The sequence below is a fragment of the Micrasema longulum genome, unplaced genomic scaffold (genome assembly GCF_059751315.1).
Source record: "Micrasema longulum isolate JH-2025_06_02 unplaced genomic scaffold, ASM5975131v1 h1tg001954l, whole genome shotgun sequence".
Taxonomy (NCBI): domain Eukaryota; kingdom Metazoa; phylum Arthropoda; class Insecta; order Trichoptera; family Brachycentridae; genus Micrasema; species Micrasema longulum.
Genome location: NW_028279128.1, coordinates 171226 through 193161, shown reverse-complemented (window position 1 = coordinate 193161; position 21936 = coordinate 171226). Strand labels below are relative to the sequence as shown.

At 32.8% G+C, this 21936-nt stretch overlaps 1 protein-coding gene across 3 annotated transcripts; it reads left to right on the top strand.

The window, feature by feature from the left end:
• Positions 1–2836: 2836 nt before the first annotated feature.
• On the top strand, positions 2837–15916 carry Vsp37A (Vacuolar protein sorting 37A). 3 transcript variants are annotated; one of them, XM_088238712.1, is made up of 6 exons: positions 2837–3272; positions 4446–4638; positions 5208–5346; positions 6280–6459; positions 9389–9540; positions 14953–15916. In XM_088238712.1, exons 1-6 carry the CDS (start codon positions 3196–3198, stop codon positions 15154–15156), a joined length of 945 nt encoding a protein of 314 aa, XP_088094838.1. In that variant the 5' UTR covers positions 2837–3195; the 3' UTR covers positions 15157–15916. The 3 variants fall into 3 exon arrangements, with proteins under 3 accessions (XP_088094838.1, XP_088094839.1, XP_088094841.1); XM_088238713.1 differs by having other exon boundaries at positions 2838–2886; XM_088238715.1 differs by having other exon boundaries at positions 2939–3290.
• The last annotated feature ends 6020 nt before the right edge of the window (positions 15917–21936 follow it).

The following is a 21936-nucleotide window of genomic DNA, read 5'->3' as shown; positions in this document are numbered from 1 at the left end:
TTTCGAGTCCTATTCCTGGTGAGAACACAAAAATTAAATGTGATTTTTCTCAAAAAAACTAATAATCGGTAGGATGCAAACTCGATCTTCCTAAGATGTATCGATTTTGGGTGAAATCAACCGCTCATAAATGAATAAACCAAATACTAACCGTTTTCTGTTTTCTCAGAAAGTCACTTTTTCTCCCTGTCTATTTTTTTTTTTTTTTTTTCAATTACACCACAAATCAAATACTCACTTTTTTCTGTTTTCTCAGAATGATACTTTTTCTGCCTGTCTGTTTTTTTAGCTACACCACAAACAAAATATTTACTTTTTTCTGTTTTCTCAGAAATATACTTTTTATGCCCGTCTGTTATTATTTTTTTTATTTTTTTATTACACCACAACAGGCCAGGAGGCCCAATTACAGTGGTGAATTGAGCACAGAAAAGTCAGGCTTGAGAAAAATCCCATTTTGAATTTTTGTATTCTCACCGGGAATCGAACCTAGAACCTTCCGTTCGTGATTCAAGCACCTTAACAACCACACCACGGAGGCCGCCTTTTATATTATATACAGGGTGTTCATTAAACACTGTCACATCCGAAACCACGATGATCAGTATGAGCAAGAAGTTTCTTGAAAATGTATAAAAAAAAATACATTTTAACGACATCACTAGTTTTTTCGAATAAACCAATTATAAGATAGATTTCTGGTTCACAGTAAGTCAACTGACCAATCAGCAGAACTTATCAGAAGAAGGGCAAGAGAACTTGAGACGTCAATACGTAAACAATCGTTTGCTTTCAAAATAATTCGTAGTATTTTTTCTTTTCTTTTGGATTTACATTAAATGTTCATTTTATGTTCGAGAATCTTGTTCAACTTACTGTGATGCTACTTGTAAAAACCTGTAATTGGATTATTTTATTTTATATATAAGATAAATATAGCTGTTGATTATCCAAATAAAGATTTTTTTTTTTAATTTAAAAAGAATAATACAACAATAAACAAAAATAAAATTGTTGAATTTGATCTCTGATATGACGAGAAAATAATATAAATCGCTGTTTCTATTTAATAAAATACCTAAGTGCATTCCTTGGATAACGTAGAAATGTTTCTGTAAATCATGTTACTAATTTTCACATTATACAATTTAATAAATACTTGAATGAAGATATGTAAGTTAAAAGGCATACATAACATAAGTTATAAGTACTTTGAAAATAAAATAATACACCTAATGCTTACCTTTAAAAATAAAAAAAACATTTATATCAATTTATGATTCATTTTTTAAAATCAATTAACCGGTTATAAAAACGCCTTAGGGACAGACATTTTTCAACATAAGCAACACTTTTGTGCGGTTCTTTTAGCGCATTTTCGGTGATTTTCGTGGCAAAAAAATAATACCCAAAATAATAAATGAAGCCAGCCAGCAAATTTCACTATAAAGATAACGTATAAAGATTATTAATTTATTTTTTAATCTACCCCGTTTATTTTTTTAATGGTTAACGGGCAACACTGATATTGAAAATTGAATATCCCACTTTTGCAACACTAAATACTACCTGACTAAACCACAGACTACAGCTATCTTTAGACAGGAAACTGAAGTACTATATCTAAGCATTTTGGCGTCGATCGCAGCGCTTCCTTGTATGAGGCTCGGGAAGCTTAATGACGGTGCAAAAATTCAAATCACTGCGTTACATTATACATTGATATTTATTGTACAATATGAATACAAAATTGCTTTTTTAAATACAAGTTAATTAAAAATAAATTGTGTACTAATGCACGCAATTCATTTTTTCTGTCTTGTATTTAAAAAAAAACAATTTTATATTAATATTGCACGATAAATTTATTATGGAATATAGTAGAATAGGAATACATAAATATTTTTTTAAAAAACATTTGCAATAGTTTTATTTTACTATTAAAATAAATCCCTCGATTCTATTAGATGCGTCAGAAAGAATCGGAAAAGAAAACTGACACTCGTAAAATAATATTATATACTTGTGTGGTTAGTGATTAGTATATTGGATTGTCAAAAATAATAATTTAGTTTTTTTTTAATTGCACAATAATCAGCCTTGGATCTCTGCTATTCTTGGATGAGAAATATTTTCTTCGTGCAGATCAAGAGCCATGGCATCAACAATCACCATTCTGAAACAAAGAATATTATTAATGGTGGATAATTTATTTAATTTCACAATGACATTTCTAGGCTGCTGCACATGAATGAAACAGAAGGGAAGCACTTATTTTATTTGGGAAACCAACAGTTCAACATACATATTTATAGTAAACAACTTATATATTGTATAAGCTCTGAACCAATAACAGATTTCCACAAAGTGTACAAAAGGCTAAAGTTGAATGTGTTTTATTTTATTTGGGAAACCAACAGTTCAACATACATATTTATAGTAAACAACTTATATATTGTATAAGCTCTGAACCAATAACAGATTTCCACAAAGTGTACAAAAGGCTAAAGTTGAATGTGTTGAAGTGCTTAACGCCTACATAACGTTTTTATAACGCACACATAATTTTTTTCCCTAGAATTACAATTAGGTACACAGAAATTCGGCATCACGAAGAAAAAAGTGCAATCCGAAATAGAAAATGAATAAACTAGGCAACTTCAAACAGATAATAATATTTATATAATATGTACTGTTCGAAAATCTTACAAGTTTACAAACAAGCTGACAGCGAGTTCAAGCAGAGTAAAATGGCCGTCCGTCTAGACGAACGCCGGCCGACACAGCGCGGCGGTTCGTCTAGGCACACGACGCCGACAGTAGCGCCAAAAACAGTAGTGATATTCTAGTGGTAGTAAGCTCTGGCATCTGAAGAATGTCTAGAAGGTCTTGTACTGGTTGAAAACCCACTGGACTGGACTTAACTTAACTGCTTGTCACATTTGACACGCTGAATGTTTCTCTTTCGTATATTTAATCTATGTTTGTCCCTGTTTCTTGTCATGGCTTTATAACAAATCACAAAATAAAATAGTATTATCATCTTCGTGTGACTTAATTATTTTCTCTGAATAGTTAAGAATTCGCAAACTAATCGTGATTTTCTCTATAGACCGTTCCTTTTACCAGTGCTTTTGTTTACAAATCAGACTGAACATTTTGTATTGCTAGTTTTAACTATCCTGTATAAAAATAATGGTTTGGAATAACTTTACAATGGAATCCAGAGATAGAAAACGTCAGATTGATACTTTGAAGATTTTCAACGATTGGTAATGCGGTTAATTGATGTAATTGTAATTAATATAAATTAATGGCGATGGTGAATTATTTTAAGCGGATAAAGGCAACGTTTCCGGGCTCTTGCTAGAACATATAGGACATGCTCGACGGATGCACTCGCGGTTCTAACGGGAAGGCCCCTTTGGATCTGGAGGTCCAGCTCGATCCGCGAACTTCCACTTAAAAATAAAGCTTTTCTCTGTTACTAGTGGCGTCCGTCTACTCCCAACTGAAGGAACGTCTCGATCGGATATGTCTTGAAATGCTCCTCTTGATGCTTGAAAATCGCGATGGGAATCTTTCCCTTTCTTTTTTTTCCTTCAATCCGTCAGCATTTACAGGGCTTGTTTTCAGGCGTTGCCTAGTATGTGAAATAATTCAGTCAGATGATTCTTTTCGCAACTATAGAGGTTTCAGCTCTTTAACTTCACTAAAATCAACAAATGGAAGAATTGAAGAAATATGGACGTTTAAACATAGGCAATAAGATTATTGATTGAAGCACCCCAAAATGTCAGAGTCGATTCTAGATACATAAGACTGATAAAATTCATTTATGCCAACGCTACTATGGATTTGAGGATTGATAATGCAAAAACTAATAAAAAAAAGAAAAAAAAGAAAGGTGTTAGACGAAGGGGACGCAATATCGCCAAAGCTCTTTACACTAGCCTTGGAGGATGTATTTTAAACCTTGAATTGGGAGAATAAGGGTGTAAAGATTGATGCAACGCACTTGAGTCATCTCAGATTCGCAGATGACATAGTGTCATAAGTAAAGACATGGATACTGGGCGAAGTGATTATGGAACTACATGAGGCGTCAAAGAGGATTGGTTTGGAAGTGAATATTAATAAAACAAAGATTACGAGTCCAACAAGGAAATAAATTTTCATTAATAATAAAATCAAAATGGTTGATACATGAATATATCTTGGACACAAAGTCAAGCTTGGTAAACTAAGAACATACCTACATTCCTTAAATACTCGAGTGGTTTCAGTCATAAAACAAGAATAATCTTTCATTTTTTAATAAGAACACAAACGTCATATGAACAAAGTGTAAACTACTTACACATATGTTCAATTATAGGTACTTGTCTATATTGATAAATATTCAATTACATTAATTATTAATTGCCGTGTTTCATTTTTTCTAGTGTTGTCGAAGTTACGGAAAATAGTGAATATGAAATAGAATTTATTTCGGGAAATAATAAAATTTGCATTGAAGTAATACTAGGCCAAGATTTTCCCAATGAAAAACCGATTCTCCGCGTTAATCCGATGTTGGTTCATCCTTGGATTCCAAAGAATACGAGAGACATAACTGGAGCTCCGGGGCTAATAAATGTATGTATCATCTTCATGGTAAAAGATAGATTCCATCATATAAATTAAAAAATATCAATCAGGTCTCAATATGTTGCACAGAAATTAAACACTTTTTTTGCATTAGATGAAATTACATTTTAATGTGGTGTTAGCTGATAATATATGAAAATCCATATTTCTTTTTGACAAATATGTTGTTTTAAAATTTTAATATTAGTAAATATCAGATTTTTTTCTATTAATTTGCATATTTGAAAAATTCATCTAGTTTCACTATTCAAAATAATATTCTTGAAAATTTGAAAGTATTTAAATTTCCTTAAATTAATTGACTTGCTTAAATCTAGTCATATGTATTTTGTTGACTATACTTATGACTGATGGTTTTAATTATTGATCTTGCCATATATTTCTCGGAAGTTCTTGTCTTCTCTCTCTACATTTTTCTAGACTAGTTTATTATTATAAATAAAACTTTTGATTCATAAGAATTATCGTAACTATTTTTATTTACATTGATGTTACAGTTATAGACAATTTTTTGTACGTAGGAATCAGCATTTTTAAATGTCCGTTATTTTACACAGTTCACAACACATTCTGATTTGGGCAGAGTGGTCCAAGCAATAATCCGAGACTTCAAACATTCGCCTCCTCCAGTAGTGACTGCATCCGATCCAGATGAAGAAGGATCTATTTCACAAAGTACTCCAACACATAACAATGGTGAGATTGTATACCTGTGTATATAGAATAGTCCATATAAGCGATTCATGTTATTATTTTATTAATATTAAGGTAACCCTGATAACAAATTACAGGGTGCGGCAGCATAATTTAGTGAGTTAAAGGGTCAATAAAACAGATGATATTACAGTTGACATTTTTTTTTTTTCTTCATAATTCTACATTATTGAAAGTTTAAGTTTACACTGTTTTAAAAATTGTATCCGGCAAGTGATAGTGATTAGCAATAGTGTCAGTCAACTCTTTCCAGCATAGCGATGAATATACAGGTTTTTGCATTTCGAATACTGTCCTTCAGTTAAACAAGGGTCCTTGGACGATCGGTGTACACGGTGGAATTGAAATATCCCCATAAAAAAAGTAGCAAGAGGCTAAATCGGGTGAGTGTGCTGACCACTGAAGATCGCTCTTCAAAGAGATCAGGAGCCTTGGGAAGTGTTCCTGCGGAACACTTCTTGCAGTTCGCGCCATATGTGCTGTGGCTTTATACTGCTGAAACCACATATTCCCAGCATCCGTTTTGTCAAAATTTAGCAGAAAAAAATCTTTGGTCATATTCACATAGAGATCACAATTAACTATAACTCCAACCTAATTCTCTTCAAGTTTTGGGCTGATCTCGTGGGCTATTCTACCCCTGATCTTCTCTTTTCCACTCCTCAATTTTCCCTGAATGTGTTTATCCACGTAACAATCAATTAACAACAGGTATATGAGCTTGAGCGGCAATATTGAAGTGAGTGCAGAATGTTTGATATGTTGCGAAGATTGAGCGACTATTGGAAAATGAAATCATCCATACCCTCTAGTAGCCAAACTTCGCTTCCTGACGCCCAATTCAAATCAGCAAGGCTGCCGCACCGTGTATTTTATTTCACAATAATTTAACTTAGTTATTATGACATATTTCAGGAATATCTATTTCCTCTACTAGTTCATCAATTCCTGGATTTGATAGTCTTTCGAATGAGGAAATCGAGCTTTTAAATAAACATCCAGAATATATGGACAAATTTATTGAGTCTACACCAGCCGCTATGGAAATGGAAAAAAGTTTAAATGTGCTCATGGAAGACATTGAAATACTTGCAAGTATGTATTTAAATTTATGTTTATCAATTTTTTTTTTTCAGCAACATATTACAACAGAGTTGGAGAACATTTTAGAGAAGGAAATACAGAACACTAGGCGTTTACAGGGCTTATGACCTGTCATTGTCTGGTTTTAAGTGGCCAATTTACACATTGAGTAATGTTCACCATTCTACCTACATTTGAATATCCATATTTCTTCAATTCTTCAAACTGTTGTGAAGTTTAAGAGCTGAAACATATTCCTTTCTCTAAAATGTTCTCCCTCTCTCTTGTAATATGTTAATCTTAATTACTCCCTAAAGGGTTTAATCCAGTCCTTTTCTACAAAAATTTGGACAAACTTAAAATATTGTCTAATGTTTTTCATAATAGATTTAAACATATCAGCTTTAAGCTGATCGCTTAAAATTAATATAATAATATTACTCGGTACTCTGAGACATTATATTGATGCTTAACGTAAATTTAAAGAATTTATTAATTCATTTTACAGTTTTGGCAATTTACATACGTTTTATGTTTCATGTGTGGTATTATGAATGCTATCATAGCGCGTATTTAGTGTGTAAATACGCGCCATAAAAGTGTTCAGAATAGCAGCCATGGTCCTGACTAGTTACAAATTTCCAGTCAGGATCTTTTTCATTACTTAGTACATGTATTATTTTATTTAATGATATTGTATCTATAACTTTAAAACCGGAATTTGACACTAGATGTCAACACTTGTGTATGCGCTGTAGCAAATCATTGACATACATGTCATTTTGAAGCTCTATTCATAAGCTGTCAAAATCAGTCAACAGTGTTTGATTTGCTTGTCATCATATTTGCATCATATTTTTTTAAATCATTAAAAATTGGTGAAAAAAACAGCATTCGCGGGAAGTTTTGCTAAGTCAGTTTTTTGCAAAGAAACCTACAGCCGAAATTCATCATTTGCTCGTGGAATTGTATGGCAAATATGCTCTTGTGAAATCACAGTGTTTCGAGTGGTTTCAACGCTTTAAAAGTGGCGATTTTGATATCAAAGGCAAAGAAGACCAAAAGGAAGTTGTGTATTATGAGCTTCTAAAACCAGGTGAATCTATTACTGGAGAGCTGTACCGACAACAACTGATTCGTTTAAAGAGAGCATAGAAGGAAAAAAGGCCAGAATGGAAAACCAGACACGAGACATTAATTTTCCGACATGACAACTCTCAGCCGCATGTTGCTCGACCCGTTAAAAACTATTTGGAAAATAGCGGAAGGAGAATTCTGCCCCACCCGCCATATATTCCAGACTTGACGCCTTCTGACTTCCATTTGTTTCGGTCGATGCAGAATGCACTTTCCGGAATACGCTTAACTTCAGTCCAAGGCATCAAAAATTAGCTTGATTCGTTCTTTGATTAAAAAAATGACTGTTTTTTTGAGATGGCATCCACAAATTGCCCGAAAGATGGGGAAATGTTGTAGCTTCCGATGGACAATACTTTGTATAACAGAATTGTACAAGATTTTCTTTAATAAACACTCAAATTTCCTAAAAATATTAAGATTTTTAAGTTATGGACCTAATACAAAACAGAGTTAAAAATAATAACAAACAATTGAATACATTCTTTTCAAATGGTTAATTTTTTATTTTATTTATTTTTGCACCACAACAGGCCAGGAGGCCCAATTACAGCGGTGAATTACATCACATAACACCCAGGCTTGAGAAAAATCACACTTAATTTTTGTGTTCTCACCGGGAATCGAACCCGGAACCTTCCGTCTGTGAGTCAAGCGTCTTGACCACTACACCACGGAGGCCGCCGAGTATTATCTTTTTCTTTTTTGCAACCATCCAAATAAATAAATATAAGGATTTCCAATGTTTACAAAAAAATTTAATGCATAATATATTTACTTTTTTTTTATGAATGTAGCCAGTGGCGATACTTCTGCCTTACTGGAAAACCCTAGGCATGCCATTGGACGTAGCCATTCCACTGGCCCATAAGCACAGTACTCTCACATTAATTACAGTCATAATTTAACAAAAAAAAATTAAAAGAAATAAGAAAATTAATTTTAAAATTTTTAATTTTCACCGCAACAGACTAGAAGGCCTTACAGTGGTAAGTGAGAAGAGCCAAACTTGAGAGAAATCATGTTTAATTTTTGTGTTCTCACCGGGAATCGAACCCGCAACCTTCCATGTGTGATTTAAACGTCTCGGCCGCCTCCTGTTTGTTGGCTATTCTAAGTAAGGCTTTTTGTGCTTTCATTTTCAAGCCTATTTATTAAGTTTTGAAAATACCAAGTCTCATGATCTAAAAATGAATTATAATTATTCTACGTCCAGCATGCTTATTAAGGAACACTATTTTCATACTAAAAATAATGAATTAAAAATACTTTGCGATGGATCTCATTCTTTTTTATGTGATGCTTTATAATCATAGAAAATGAAAAATATGAAAAAGTCAATATTTATTCATTAAAAAATCAGTTTAGATAACTAAAGTGAAATCAAGTTATTAAACAGTAAAAAAATGACTATCTGGAATATGGTAAACATTTTACTATAGCTTGACCAGCCTTACATGGCAGTTTACTCATTTTATACAAGATCCCTAACACCCTCCACCCTTCCGCTCCTCGCACCCTGTAACTTAGTTCCAAGCAGCGTTTTAGGTGGAACATTATGCATCACTTCTATATTTACTTCTACAATTAATGAAATAATATGCCAAGACCCATGCCCTCATCAAACTGCCAAGTAAGGCTAGTCAACCTGTAAACATGATTGGCCTAAGGGTGTTATCACCATATTTTATTTTTACCTTAAAGTCTGGAGTTTCACATCGATGAAATAAAAACAAAGTTAAAATTATTATCCATTCAAATTATTTAACAGACAATTTATTTGTTCGCAACTTAATTGTTTCAGAGGAAAACTTGTCAAAAGAAAGCGAAATTATTAAGCTGAAGATGAATCTTAATAATCGAATTGATAAAATATCACAGTTAAAAAAAAATTTTGAAGAAAAGTATTTTCAACATAAAAAACTCACACAGGCGTACACTCCAAAGGCTATAGTGGTAAGATATTTTAAATTATTTTTCATGCTCTTCTTTTAATTTCCAATTCAATTTAAGTCTATTATTTTTGCAGTTTTCATTTCTGAGTAAGGGATAATTTTTCTTTACTTTTCTGCCTGGTGCTTTGGCCGCTTATTTATTTAGGATAATTTATATAAATAAATAACTAAATTTTTGTGAAAATTTCCTCATGGGCGCTGTACAATAAACATCCGTACACATTTTGCAGCTACAGAGCGCGTAGGCAGTTGAGATTCCAGTCCCAATTTCCAATTATGTTTAATTTAGATAATTATATAGGGGCTACATTACAACATGTCTTACAGCTACAGAGTGTTTAGAAATCTAGCCCCCATTTACACTGCACTAAAACGTTTTTTCAATTAATAAATAATTGTTTACAAATAGAATCTAGATTACGTGTCCTGCAGCTACAGAGCGCGTGGGCGGTTATTTACATTTGAACTTTAAGATACATACAAAAGTAAAAAAATGGAACAAATATAGCATTCCTTAACATAATATTATGGTTAGCAAGATGACGAAAGCAATGGCCGATAACCAAAGGGCAAATGACCAGTGCTTCTTTGGTAAGTCCATCTTAAGATTTATATAAATTCTGCTTCTTACAGCCTTGATAGCTCCAGAAGTCAGCACTGTTCAAATACGTCTACTTCTTTTTCGATCTTCAACATTTTTAATATTATTGAACCAATTAATATTTGGATACACAAACTAACAAGTGATAAAAGTTTAGGGGTATGAAAAATGTCGCCCAACTCCTGAATTTCAACAATATGGTTTTCTGTATGTTTTTTACTCCATGTTTTCTTTGTAATGTTCGATGACTGACTAATTATAGCAATATCTGCTATTGTTCACACTTCATGAATTTTCGATCTCATGTGACAGTATTTATGGTAGAACTATGTACATAAGAATACAGTCAACCCTCCTATAACGCGGTTTCCATATAACTCTTTTTTCGTACAAGACAACATTCCAACAATGTAAATGATTCGAAAATTTTATCTATTGTGTTCATCGTTCATCTGCTCGTTGGCGTTGTTCGATTGGGAAGCACAAATGACATTTATGTACATTCAGAGATTTCTCCTAAATATGAGCAAACTTTACAGAAAAATATGGTTAGACCAATAAAATGTGACGGTGATGATGAATGAAAAGCATATAATAGGTATTAAATTAAGTTTTTTTGTTAGAGACAATTTTTTTAGTTTATAATTGTAGTATAATATGATTTATGTATCATATTTAATAAACCTACACTCAAATATTTCAATTACAAATATTCTTTATTTTTAAAGCATTAATTTTGTGGTCAAACATTTTTACTAATGTTAGTAAATATTATAATAGTATATTACAAAGTAACTCAATTCAACAATTAACTCTGCATGTAATTTATGTATTTTTTCATACTACACGGTGATGGTAAAGGTGAAAGTGTATTTTAGTATTTGCATGTTAGTGTTGTGAGTGTCCTGACGAAGAGACAGGTACCTCTCGAAACCGGTAGACATAAAAAGTCGGTAAGTGGTTATCCACTAATATTTACTAACATTAGTTACAAATATTCATTGCCATTTGGATTATGTTTTTAAACAACTTTATTTATTAAACGTATCCTTCAAAACTTGGACTTTGAGAATGAAATTTTTAAGTACAGTCGAACTTGGTTATAACGATCACGGAAATAGCGAGATCTCGGATATACTGAGGAAACATTAGTTGACATTTTAGTTTGTGGTTTACTCCATACATTTATTCACTTTTATAACAAGCTTCTTATTGGACATACCGAACAAAAATATTGTCAACAGTTGTGCAAAAACTTTTCAATTGTTTAAAAACATCGTTTTCAAAAAAAGAACCTAAGTAATAAAATCCGAATGGGGAACTAACTTGTACGGATGCCGCTGGGCGTTTATGACACTATGTAATTATCTTAAGTACCTAATTGGTATTTTCTCCGACAACATTGACAAAGTATCACACATATGGTTGAAATTGCGTGTAAAAAATCCAAGCTTTGTGAATTTAGTAAGCACAGGCTCGGAACCTCATTGCACGAGCAACAACCAATATTCTGACGGATGCATTTCAAAGTCGCCTGATCTCTCGTTTTGGAGATGTGTACTGCCGGCAAGATCGCCCAATTTAACCGTTTCAGACTTCTTTTTGTGGGGTTTCTTGAAGTCACGTGTCTATGTCAACAAACATCAGGCTCTTGAGATCCTCAAAAAGAAAATCCGTCATGAATGCGAGTACCCATCGCCAGAAGTTCTGGAAAGAGCGATGGAAAATGCCATAAATCGGTCCCCTAGGGTCATCAATTCTGGCGGCGCCCACTTGGCCGATATAATTTTTTCGACTTAATAGAAAAAAAATTAAGACATTAAATAAAACCAATCCAAAAGCAGAACCATTATTTTTCATCTGTAAAAAAAATTACAGCCAATAAACATCGGATGACAACTTTTGCGCCACTTTGTAGAAAGTGGTATGTTTGTAAGCATTTATTATAATTTTCAATAGTGACAATATACAATGGCAATTGGATTTAAAAAACCTTTCTCTGGTATAACGAGTAATGCTTTTAAGCAAATTCAGTTGGTCCCATCTTCCTCGTAATAACCAAATTCGACTGTATGTATGTTAGGTGTCCCAAAAAAATCAAAGTAATTTTTTAAAACTCATACCCCTCTTATTTTATTTAAATTAGGTCAAAACAATTGTAAATTCATTTTTACCTAATTTGAACAATGGCAATCCGTGACGACTTGCATCAAAACATAGTCAGTGCTTGTTTACTTAGGCGAGCGCGCCCTCGCGTGTCAATGTGATTATTATTTTGTTTAAAAGGTTTTAAAGTTTTTTTGTAAGTAAACATATTATTTTTAATAAATGAACATGATAGTAGAATCACATATGCAAAACATCAAATAACAGGTTAAAAACGTCCCTCTAATGGACAAGTTCTCAGAGTTTTATTTTACAATACTCGAGAATTCAATTTAACTGTAAATTCCACTTTTTGCGAGTGTATTATCATTTTAAAAAAAGCACAAATACCTGTCAAATCGTTGCCGAGTAGTGTGAGAAAACTTGTAAACTTAAAAGTAAACAATATTTACCAGTCTGAAGATGCCTATTAGAGAGTGAAAGCGTTAATTAGTTGAACAAATAAGTGGAAAAGTACATGGTATTTTTAATTATTAACTTAAATGTAATTATAAGTTATTACATTATTAAAAGTAAAAGTTTGGAGAGGCGTACAAAAAGATGCAAAGAAATAAAAAGACTTGCAGCGCTAGAGAGAGCCGGGCCGTCCTGGTCACTTCGGTGGAATGAAAAACAAAACTGTCTGATAAAGAGGCGATTTCGATCTGTTGAAGAAGAAAATCGGCGAACCAAATATGTTCCCGCGTCAATATCTTCAGCATTATACAAATCATTACAAGAAGATTCTTCTTCTAACTGTAGTGAAAATGTAGATTCGCTTGCCGCCATCACGTATACGAACTGGTATTAAACTGCGTATTGTAAGTGAAATTTAAACAAGTGATAACAAATCCTGATATTCCACTTTTTTATTAAAACTATCGTATTTGGAAAAACGTGGGTCCAATTAAAATACAATGCTACAGAGAAACGGTGGAATCGTTCCTAACCGTATCAGAAATTAAAAATTTTGCTTGACTTTTACTGTGCTGAAGTAATTGTCAGAGATGACTATCGAGAGTTAGTAGAACTTGCCATGGCATTATTAAGTGGAGATGCAGAAAAAGTGTACCGAGCTCACAAAAAATATTATTTAGTTCTCAGCTAAAATTATACACCAAGGTAGCCGCTTGTTTATTATAACAACCTACGACTGTGACATCCAAGCATTTTGGCAGTTAAAGTACCCTAAAAATATACGTGCTTTTTGAAAGCTTAAGAAAACGTGGATGAAAGTATCTTGGAGGCTGCTTTACAGCCAGCATTTATGGTATTTGACTGATGAAGTAGCAGTCTTGTCACATTTTAATGATGTAGACCAAGAAACAAAAGAAAAAAAATATAAAATTTCTCAACCCATTAGAAGTGATAAAATTTACCGAAAGAAGAACTATGTGGTTCATTGTATAGTAAGTTTGGTATATTGATTTTTCTAGTTTTTCGTTTTTTTTTTATATCACGCAATAGTCTGCAATATTTTTTTTCGTTTCAGAGAAAAATATCAATGATTATTTATTAGTCAGAAGCAAGACATCATTGTTCTCTCGATTCAAAATTGACAATAGATTTCTAAACGAGCGTCCTTACATTAGTTGAAGAAGGTTTCATGGGCGATTAATGCTTTGTTTCTAACTCCCAAAGTATGATCTCAATGCTTAAAGCAATGAACAATAAAGCTGTAAGAGCGGTGAAATTGTTACAAGGCTTTGAAAACAAAAATTGTTTTTTTTTTTACTTACATTTTTACTTACATTTTTTTTTGCACCACAAAGGCCAGGAGGCCTAATTACAGTGGTGAATTACATCACAGAGCACCCAGGCTTGAGAAAAATCACATTTTAATTTTTGTGTTCTCACCGGGAATCGAACCCGGAACCTTCCGTGCGTGAATCAAGCGTCTTGACCACTACACCACGGAGGCCGCCGTTTTTGTTATGTTGCATACAAGAACAAAAGAGGATCGATCTGGATCGTATAAAGCAAACATTGAAAATAAAATACATATGTACAAAAACTATTTTTTACTATAAAATAGTAATAAATATCTACGTTGAATAAATTGGTGACATATATACGAAAGAAACATACTTTTAAAAATCATTCCAAAGTATTCCCAGTACAAATTCACAGGTTCTACTTTGATCTCAAGTCGGCACAGTTTATCGTTGTCATATTGCAGTAATAATTTTTATTAAAGTTATTGAGGCCAAATAGACAGAAAAAATAGAGAGTATGTGTCTTTGATTTCGCAAAAAAAAATGTATGTAGTGCAAAACAAATCGTTCTGATTTATATACAATTTCATTATTTCTGAAATTATCTTAACATGGTTTCTATATAACGTGGTACAAATAATCTGATTTGTATTAATTCTGAGTTTCTTACAGCGTAGTTTCCATATAACATGGCGGTGATTTCTATATAACGCTGTACGAATAATCTGATTCGTGTTGTTCTGAGTTCTTATAGCGTGATTTTCATATAACATGGCAGTAATTTCTATATATCGCGGTACGAATAATCTGATTAGCGTTATTTCAAGGTTTCCATATAATGCGGTACAAATTAATCACAATATAGGAGGATTGATAGTACTCGTAGATAAATTAAAATGAATATTAGCCAGTACATCTTTATAAGTATTCTGATTCTTTAATTTTCTTGCAGGAGTCATTACATACACTCGCATCTGAAGCTGATAAGGAAGCGGAGAATATAGCCAAACAGTTTTTGGCTGGAAAAATTGACAGCGAATCTTTCCTGAAGACTTATGAGGCAACTCGCAGCCTCGGTTTAGCGCGAAGAGTTAAGCAAGAGAGTCTTGCTAACCAATTGGCTCAACTGAACAGGGCAGGCTTACCATCCAAATAGCCCGTGTTTGTCTAATCCTTCATTGTGATTAGAATATTTTAGTGACTATGTAATGCGGACGTTTATTTAAAATTGATGCCTTCATTGTGGCTCTTTACTTATTCTAAGAAATAAGAATACGGTTTAATCACAAGTTGAAATGCGATGGGCCTGGACCAAAATGATAGTGGCTTTTGTTTACCCATTGCCAAATCCTAGTGTCATTTGTAAATAGTGTTTCCTAATGTAAAAAAATGTATCTTCTTTAAAATGCAGTGATTTTATTAATGTGCGTAAAAAAAATATCATTAAAATTTATGTACCTATTTAATATATAAAAGGCCTATATCTAATAATCTGAATAATTATAAATAAATATAAATGGGGAAATTAGATTTAGTTCTGAAGTATTTTCCATTTAATATTTGCTTGTAGTACTTAAATAGCAATCTTATTGAGGCAATAAGCTTTTATAAAGTCAATATTTACAAGAATGTTCATTCTGATAAGTTCTGAGAATTGTACTCTTTGAAAATTCAAAGAAAATTGAATCCATCTTAATAATAAAATTTGAATATGCAATAATTATAACAAATAAAATATATTTATCCATTGTAACTTAGCATTAAACTTTGTAAATGAACAAAAAAATTTTTTTTGATTCATCATCAAACCGATTGATAAAATGACGGGGATGAAAATATTTTTCCAAAATAGACCATAGTTTCTGAAAACATTAATCACAATAGTAAAATATTGAGTTACATAGAAGACACCAGGGTATTATTTGTTTATTTTAACCACTGTTTAATTAATTACTATTCCCAAACTATGTTGAAGTGATTTTCACAAAAATGGCGCCATATAAATTATCCAAACATTATTATTATTATTATGTTCCGCGGAGCCTGAATAGGTGTTCCGCAAAAATTTGGAGTGCAACTATACGCTGCAACACATTTGAACATCTAATTTATATTGGGAGGCGAATGATTGATGAAGCCATGAAAGTGTAAACTTTGTAAGATCTAGATCACTTCAATTCAGATATGTACGGGAAAGTACTTTTATTACTTAATGAACTTCGACATGAATTGAAGGCAATCTTGACATGGTCTTCTCAAAGACACAACATAATTCATAATTAAATTTTATTTAAGTTTTTACAAATCCTTTATAGTAGATAAATCTTACATATTTGGCAGATATTTTTACAAAATGCAATGAAGTTAACTTATCATTACAAGGAAAAAGTATTGAAATCTCAAATATGAGAGATAAAATTGAATCTTTTGATTAAAACAAAAATCATTTTGGATTTCATCAGTTGATCTAATAATTTTTATTGTATTCCTGTCTTAAGGGGTTATATACAGATTGAATTTTTTTTGCGGGATTAAACAAGAGTCAGAAGGGGCGAGAATGAAATTAGCTTCTGCTTGATTAAGTGGGCGTCTAGAAATACTTTAGGAAGTATTGAAGAGCTGACAATTTGGTCAGATAATTGGCCTAGTCAAAATAGCAATATGATGATCGTATTTGCATGTACTTGGCTTCTAAATACAATTCCAACGCTAAAAATCATAAATTAATATTTCGACGCCATACTCACAAGGAGATCGAAGTTGAACACTATAGTAGAACGTCAAAAGAAGAAACTGGATGGTGTGCGAATAATGTCTCCATGGGATTGGGTCCAGTTTGTAAGAAAATGTAAAAGGATTTACTTGGAGTTGTATGATATGAACAATTAAACATATTTATACTCTTTTAAAGAAGATTTACCGTTTACAGCTAAAAAAAATGTTTGCAATGCGCGGATCTGAAAAGAGACCACAAGACCTTTAAAACCGATCCAGGTAAGAGGGTGGGGGTCTGTCAATGTATTAGTTATTATCATATTAAATCGGTTTTCTGTGTACTTAAAAATAATTGTATTACACTAAACAACTTAGTTCTTAAAAAGTACTGCACTATCCTAATTTGTATTATTTACTATAATAGATATTTTCCATCATGTTTTTTAGAAGCTCCTCGAGCGTATAGTTTAAAAATCTTAAATAATTATATGCTAATAAATAAATAAAATAAAATATTTCTCATAAACAAATAAGGAACACAAAATATGTGGTTTTATATTGAAATCAAAAGCGCATTGAACTTGAATTTTATTTTTATAAATATCTGTTATTCGAAGTTATGTTTATTTTTCTTAAAAACAGCATTATCTGATTTGAAGTAAATACACTTTAAGTAAAATATTTTGTACCGGCATTGGTGTGGCAGAGCCTTTTATGATTATTGTCCTAGGTCAGTAACCAAAATGGCCCACATTTATGACGTGGTGGGCTTGTGATTCGCACGCGGACAGCGGTCGAGTCTCGATGAACAGGGTATAGAAACAATAGGTTAATGTTTAAAATATTACATTTTTAGATAGTCCCTATGTCTATTTTTTTAACACACTTTATGCGCTACAATGTAACAGTTTAGTGTAGAGGGTAAAAATTAGTGAAAAATTAAATAAAAAGTACTTTTATAAAAATCTCTATCTCATAAAACATAGGCTATTTTTTAATGAAATTTCAAATACACACTCACCACTATACTGCTTATCATAATCTTATCTAAGAGGAAGTAGAAGCCAAATATATTTGTAATGCCCCATAAAAATACTTATAGGTATTCGCATTTGCAAAACGACTAACAAACAATCCATATTATAAAAAATACAATCCGAAAATGTCTCCTTTCTGCTCACCAATCTTATAAATATTTATAATACTTCCGTTTCAAATCTAGAAACTGTGATGGAAAAAAATATATCAGTGAAAGTATTTTTTACAAAACAAACAAATGGTGTACTAAATCTCTGATAAACAAAGTGTGGAAAACATTGGAAAAAGTATTCCAAATTTGCATCAATTCATTGAGCATTATGAAAAAACCAATCATGATATTTTTTTTATTTAAAACGATAATAAAAAGAAAAATATCACGAAAGCATCATGCCATGGTATTACTGTAAATTGATTCCAGATTCAATGGACACTGTAGTAGGTGAAATCATTAATCTAATTTGATTCATAGTAAGTGCTGCTAGATATTAGGTTTTTTGTGTGTAAAATTCCTACTAATGTTTTCATTGATAAACAATTTCTTATTTTAGTTTTATCCAAATTCATAGTTTTAAAAAAATCTCCGTTTTTATTTTCTATCAACTTTTAACACATCTCTAACATTATTATTCCATTGCTCGAAATTCCCCATCAGATTTCTAACCTTTTTCCGAAAATCTCCTGCTGGTGGCTGCCCGCGGTGGGGGGGGTAATCGTTGTTCCTTGAAGATAGCCTGTCCGTCTATCTCGGTGGCGATGTTTCGGGAAATTTTTTGTCTTACAATTGCTGTTTACACGTGGACAATGGTCGAGTCCCGCGCGCGGTGGTAGGGGTAATCATTGTTCCGTGGAGGACAATTTGCCTCAGCCTGCCTGCCCTATCTATCTTGGTAGTGATGTTTTAAGACAATGATTTGTCCTACAAATTGCTGTTTACATATGGACAATGGTCGAGTCTTGGGACAAAACAATATTGTATTGTCCATGTGTAAAGTGTGTTTGCTGTTTAGTTATGTTTGCTGTGTTACTATGTTTTACGTCATTATTTTTGTATATTTGTATACGTTTATTTGTGTGAATTGTTTGTAAAAATATGTATTTTTAAATAAAAAAAGCAGGCATTGAGGGGATCCTGAAGGGTGGGGACAATGTATTGGCCTCTGTCCATGCATCCTCCTCCCCCTCCTTAATATTCCTTGGGAATATTTATTATAACTTTCCTCTATGCGCAGCTGACAGAGAGTCCCCCAGGATTCTATAACAGCTGCGGGTGGATGGTTGGCTTAAGGATCCCCCTTATCACAGGGGGAAAAATAAATCGAGGATCGTTAAAACGCTGTTAAATGGGGTAGTTTATTTATTGAGAGATGGCAGCGAGGTTGAGAAAAATAAGATTAAGATGAGATTATATTATCTCGGAGGCTGTAAAATCAAATTCCAGGCGGAAGCTGTCCATCTCTCCGCTATCTGAGAGGAAGCGGGAACATCCGCCAATCTGAAACTTTAAATTAAATGGAAGATCGCGTCTTCCTGGTGCCATATTGGATATGTGGGATAGATAGTTAATTCGCCATGTGTTTTCCCTATTTTAATTCCCCGTCATGATAATGTAATTCTAATTAAACCTAAATCATTTTAATGCCCAAAAGAAAATTAAAAAACTTAAATCTATCTTGAAAACATATAAATTCAAAGATAATTTAAAAAGCTTGAAGGTTTTATGTACCTGTGTTTATCAATCTAGAACATGGAAACTGACTTAAGACTAATTACGAACATAAAAAAGAAATTACTTACAGAGCTAGGTCCTTAACTAAAACAGTTTGCGATTGTCACTCTTCACTTATCTATTTCTAACACAATGTTACGAGTGGTTTCACTATGCGGAGAGTTGACGGATGATGCTCCGGATGCTGTGCTCGGACGAGCACAAGCTGGGCGATGTCCTGGGCGGAGATCTGCCATAGATAGAGCCTTGGTGGATCTTGGGGTTCGGTCCCATTGCGTTGGTGATGACGACCGCCAGCTGGAAGACTGGGCGGCCTTAGTTGAGGTACACGCGCTGGCAGTGCAGGAAACTGGCGTTCCTTGGAGGACGGTGGATGTCCTAAATGTGAAGGGACCTTCGCGGATGGAAGGCGGCCTTTGATGACCCTCGTGGTCAAGTATAGGACTTGGAGCTTGGCCAATTTCAGCACATAAAGATATCGTAGTCAGCTATCGAAATCGGCATTAAACCCATTTTTATCATTTTGAGGGTTGGACGCTTTCTGCACAACTACGACCATTTAATTGCTTATTTATTTATTTTTAGTTACATTGAAAACATTACAGAGTATCCAATTAATTCTCAACACATTACAAAATATATATATCAGATTTATTAAATAGAAAAAAGAAAATAAAAAAAAAATTGTCATGTAAAATTGACATACATATTACAATTTGGAAATAGCCCTCCTAAGAGTTATCCCACTGTCATGAAATATATGGCCATCCGAGGCGATACGATTGAATAACACGATTGCTCTTCTTACCGGCGTAACCATTGGCAAGTTGGTTCTGCATCGTGGTAGATAGAACAACCTGTGTTGCCTTTGTTGAAGATAATTATTAGGGACAAATAGACCGAATTTATTCAGAATATCAGAATTATGTATGCGACCACCAATAAGTTGAAAAAAGTGAACACCCAAATGAATATTTCTTCTCCCCAACAATGATTGGTAGCCCAGCATTCAGTTGGGGAAAGCCACCGGTAAAATCCATACTCAGTTTGTTTAAAGAGTTCTTTAGTTGCTGTTAGATAGGGGAGGTCATATACTAACTTTAATGTTTTATTTTGTTGTCGTTGTAGTCTGTTTATGGTTTTTTGGTTTCTTGTTCCCCATAGTTGTAGCATATAATATATTTTAGATTTAATATAGGTTTTTGGAATAAAGTTTCTGATTTTTGTAAAAAAACTCGATAAAGTTACCATTTTGCTAATTACATTATTGATGTGAGTTGTCCATGTTAATTGTCGGTCTATTGTAAGTCTTATATATTTAACAATTTCAATTAGTCGTAGATCTTTTATGTAAGCATCTATTTTATGATTTTTTTCTAAATTCAAAATAAATAATATTGCATTTTTTTCATTAAGTGTAAGTAAGTTTAAGTTTGTCCGTTTAGTCAGCATAGCTAGGTCTTTGTTTATGTCATTGTTTGTTAATACGTCAGTTTAATTTTTTAGTCCAATGTCGTTGGCATACATAGCATTAAGAATAGTTCAGAAGGAGCGTAGAATCATATTTGAATACATCGGACTGTGTCCAATAATTCCCCCACTTTCGCAGCGCGCATTCGTGAAGTCGCCGCGTTATGTTGCACGATGGGAAAAAATATAATCATATCACAAATGTAAGGTAAAAAAAAAAAAACATTCTGTTAATTTCTCTAAAATTTTATTGTGAACGTGGAAATATTGATTGGCACAACAGAGTAGATTAGTGAAGGGTCATTTAAGAAGAGTAACTGAATTAATGAACTTTTAACTTAAGATATAAAACTAATTTTATTTAACATAAAACGGATATTTTTATACCATGTTAAATAATAATTGATGGTTTAAAGATAATGTCGGTCAAATGTCCACCACGGCGTTGTTTAATCCGAGGTCCAATTTTCATTAGATGAGCAAAGTAGGGTACAAAAATACTACCCTGGCAACACTAATGAAATGTCCATTTTGTTTTCTTCGACAATCTGAGAGATGGAAAAATAATTCAATTTTTAAGTAATGCATTTGCTGCTTACACATATATTTGCTAATTACACAGGAAATGTGATCCCATCCTATTCCTTTAAGATCCCAGCAGCATTTCTACACTCTAAAACGACACAATACGGCATAATTGAATTCAAATCGGGATTTGCGTACTGAGCGACGTCTACAAAGAAACTAATGTTTCAAAACTACTCTTTTAAGAGTAGTTTAATCGCCCTCTTGTTGATGCGGTTTTTAGACTATTCTTAATTCTATGTCGGCATACGTAATATTTTTTTCCTTGACAGTGATAAAAGTCATAGTGGACCCTGTGGAAATATATACTAGTTTAAATGGATTTATTTTTAATGGCGGTAATTAAAATGGGGCTCTTTTCAGAATTGACTAACGTGAACCAAAAAGGTTATTATTATC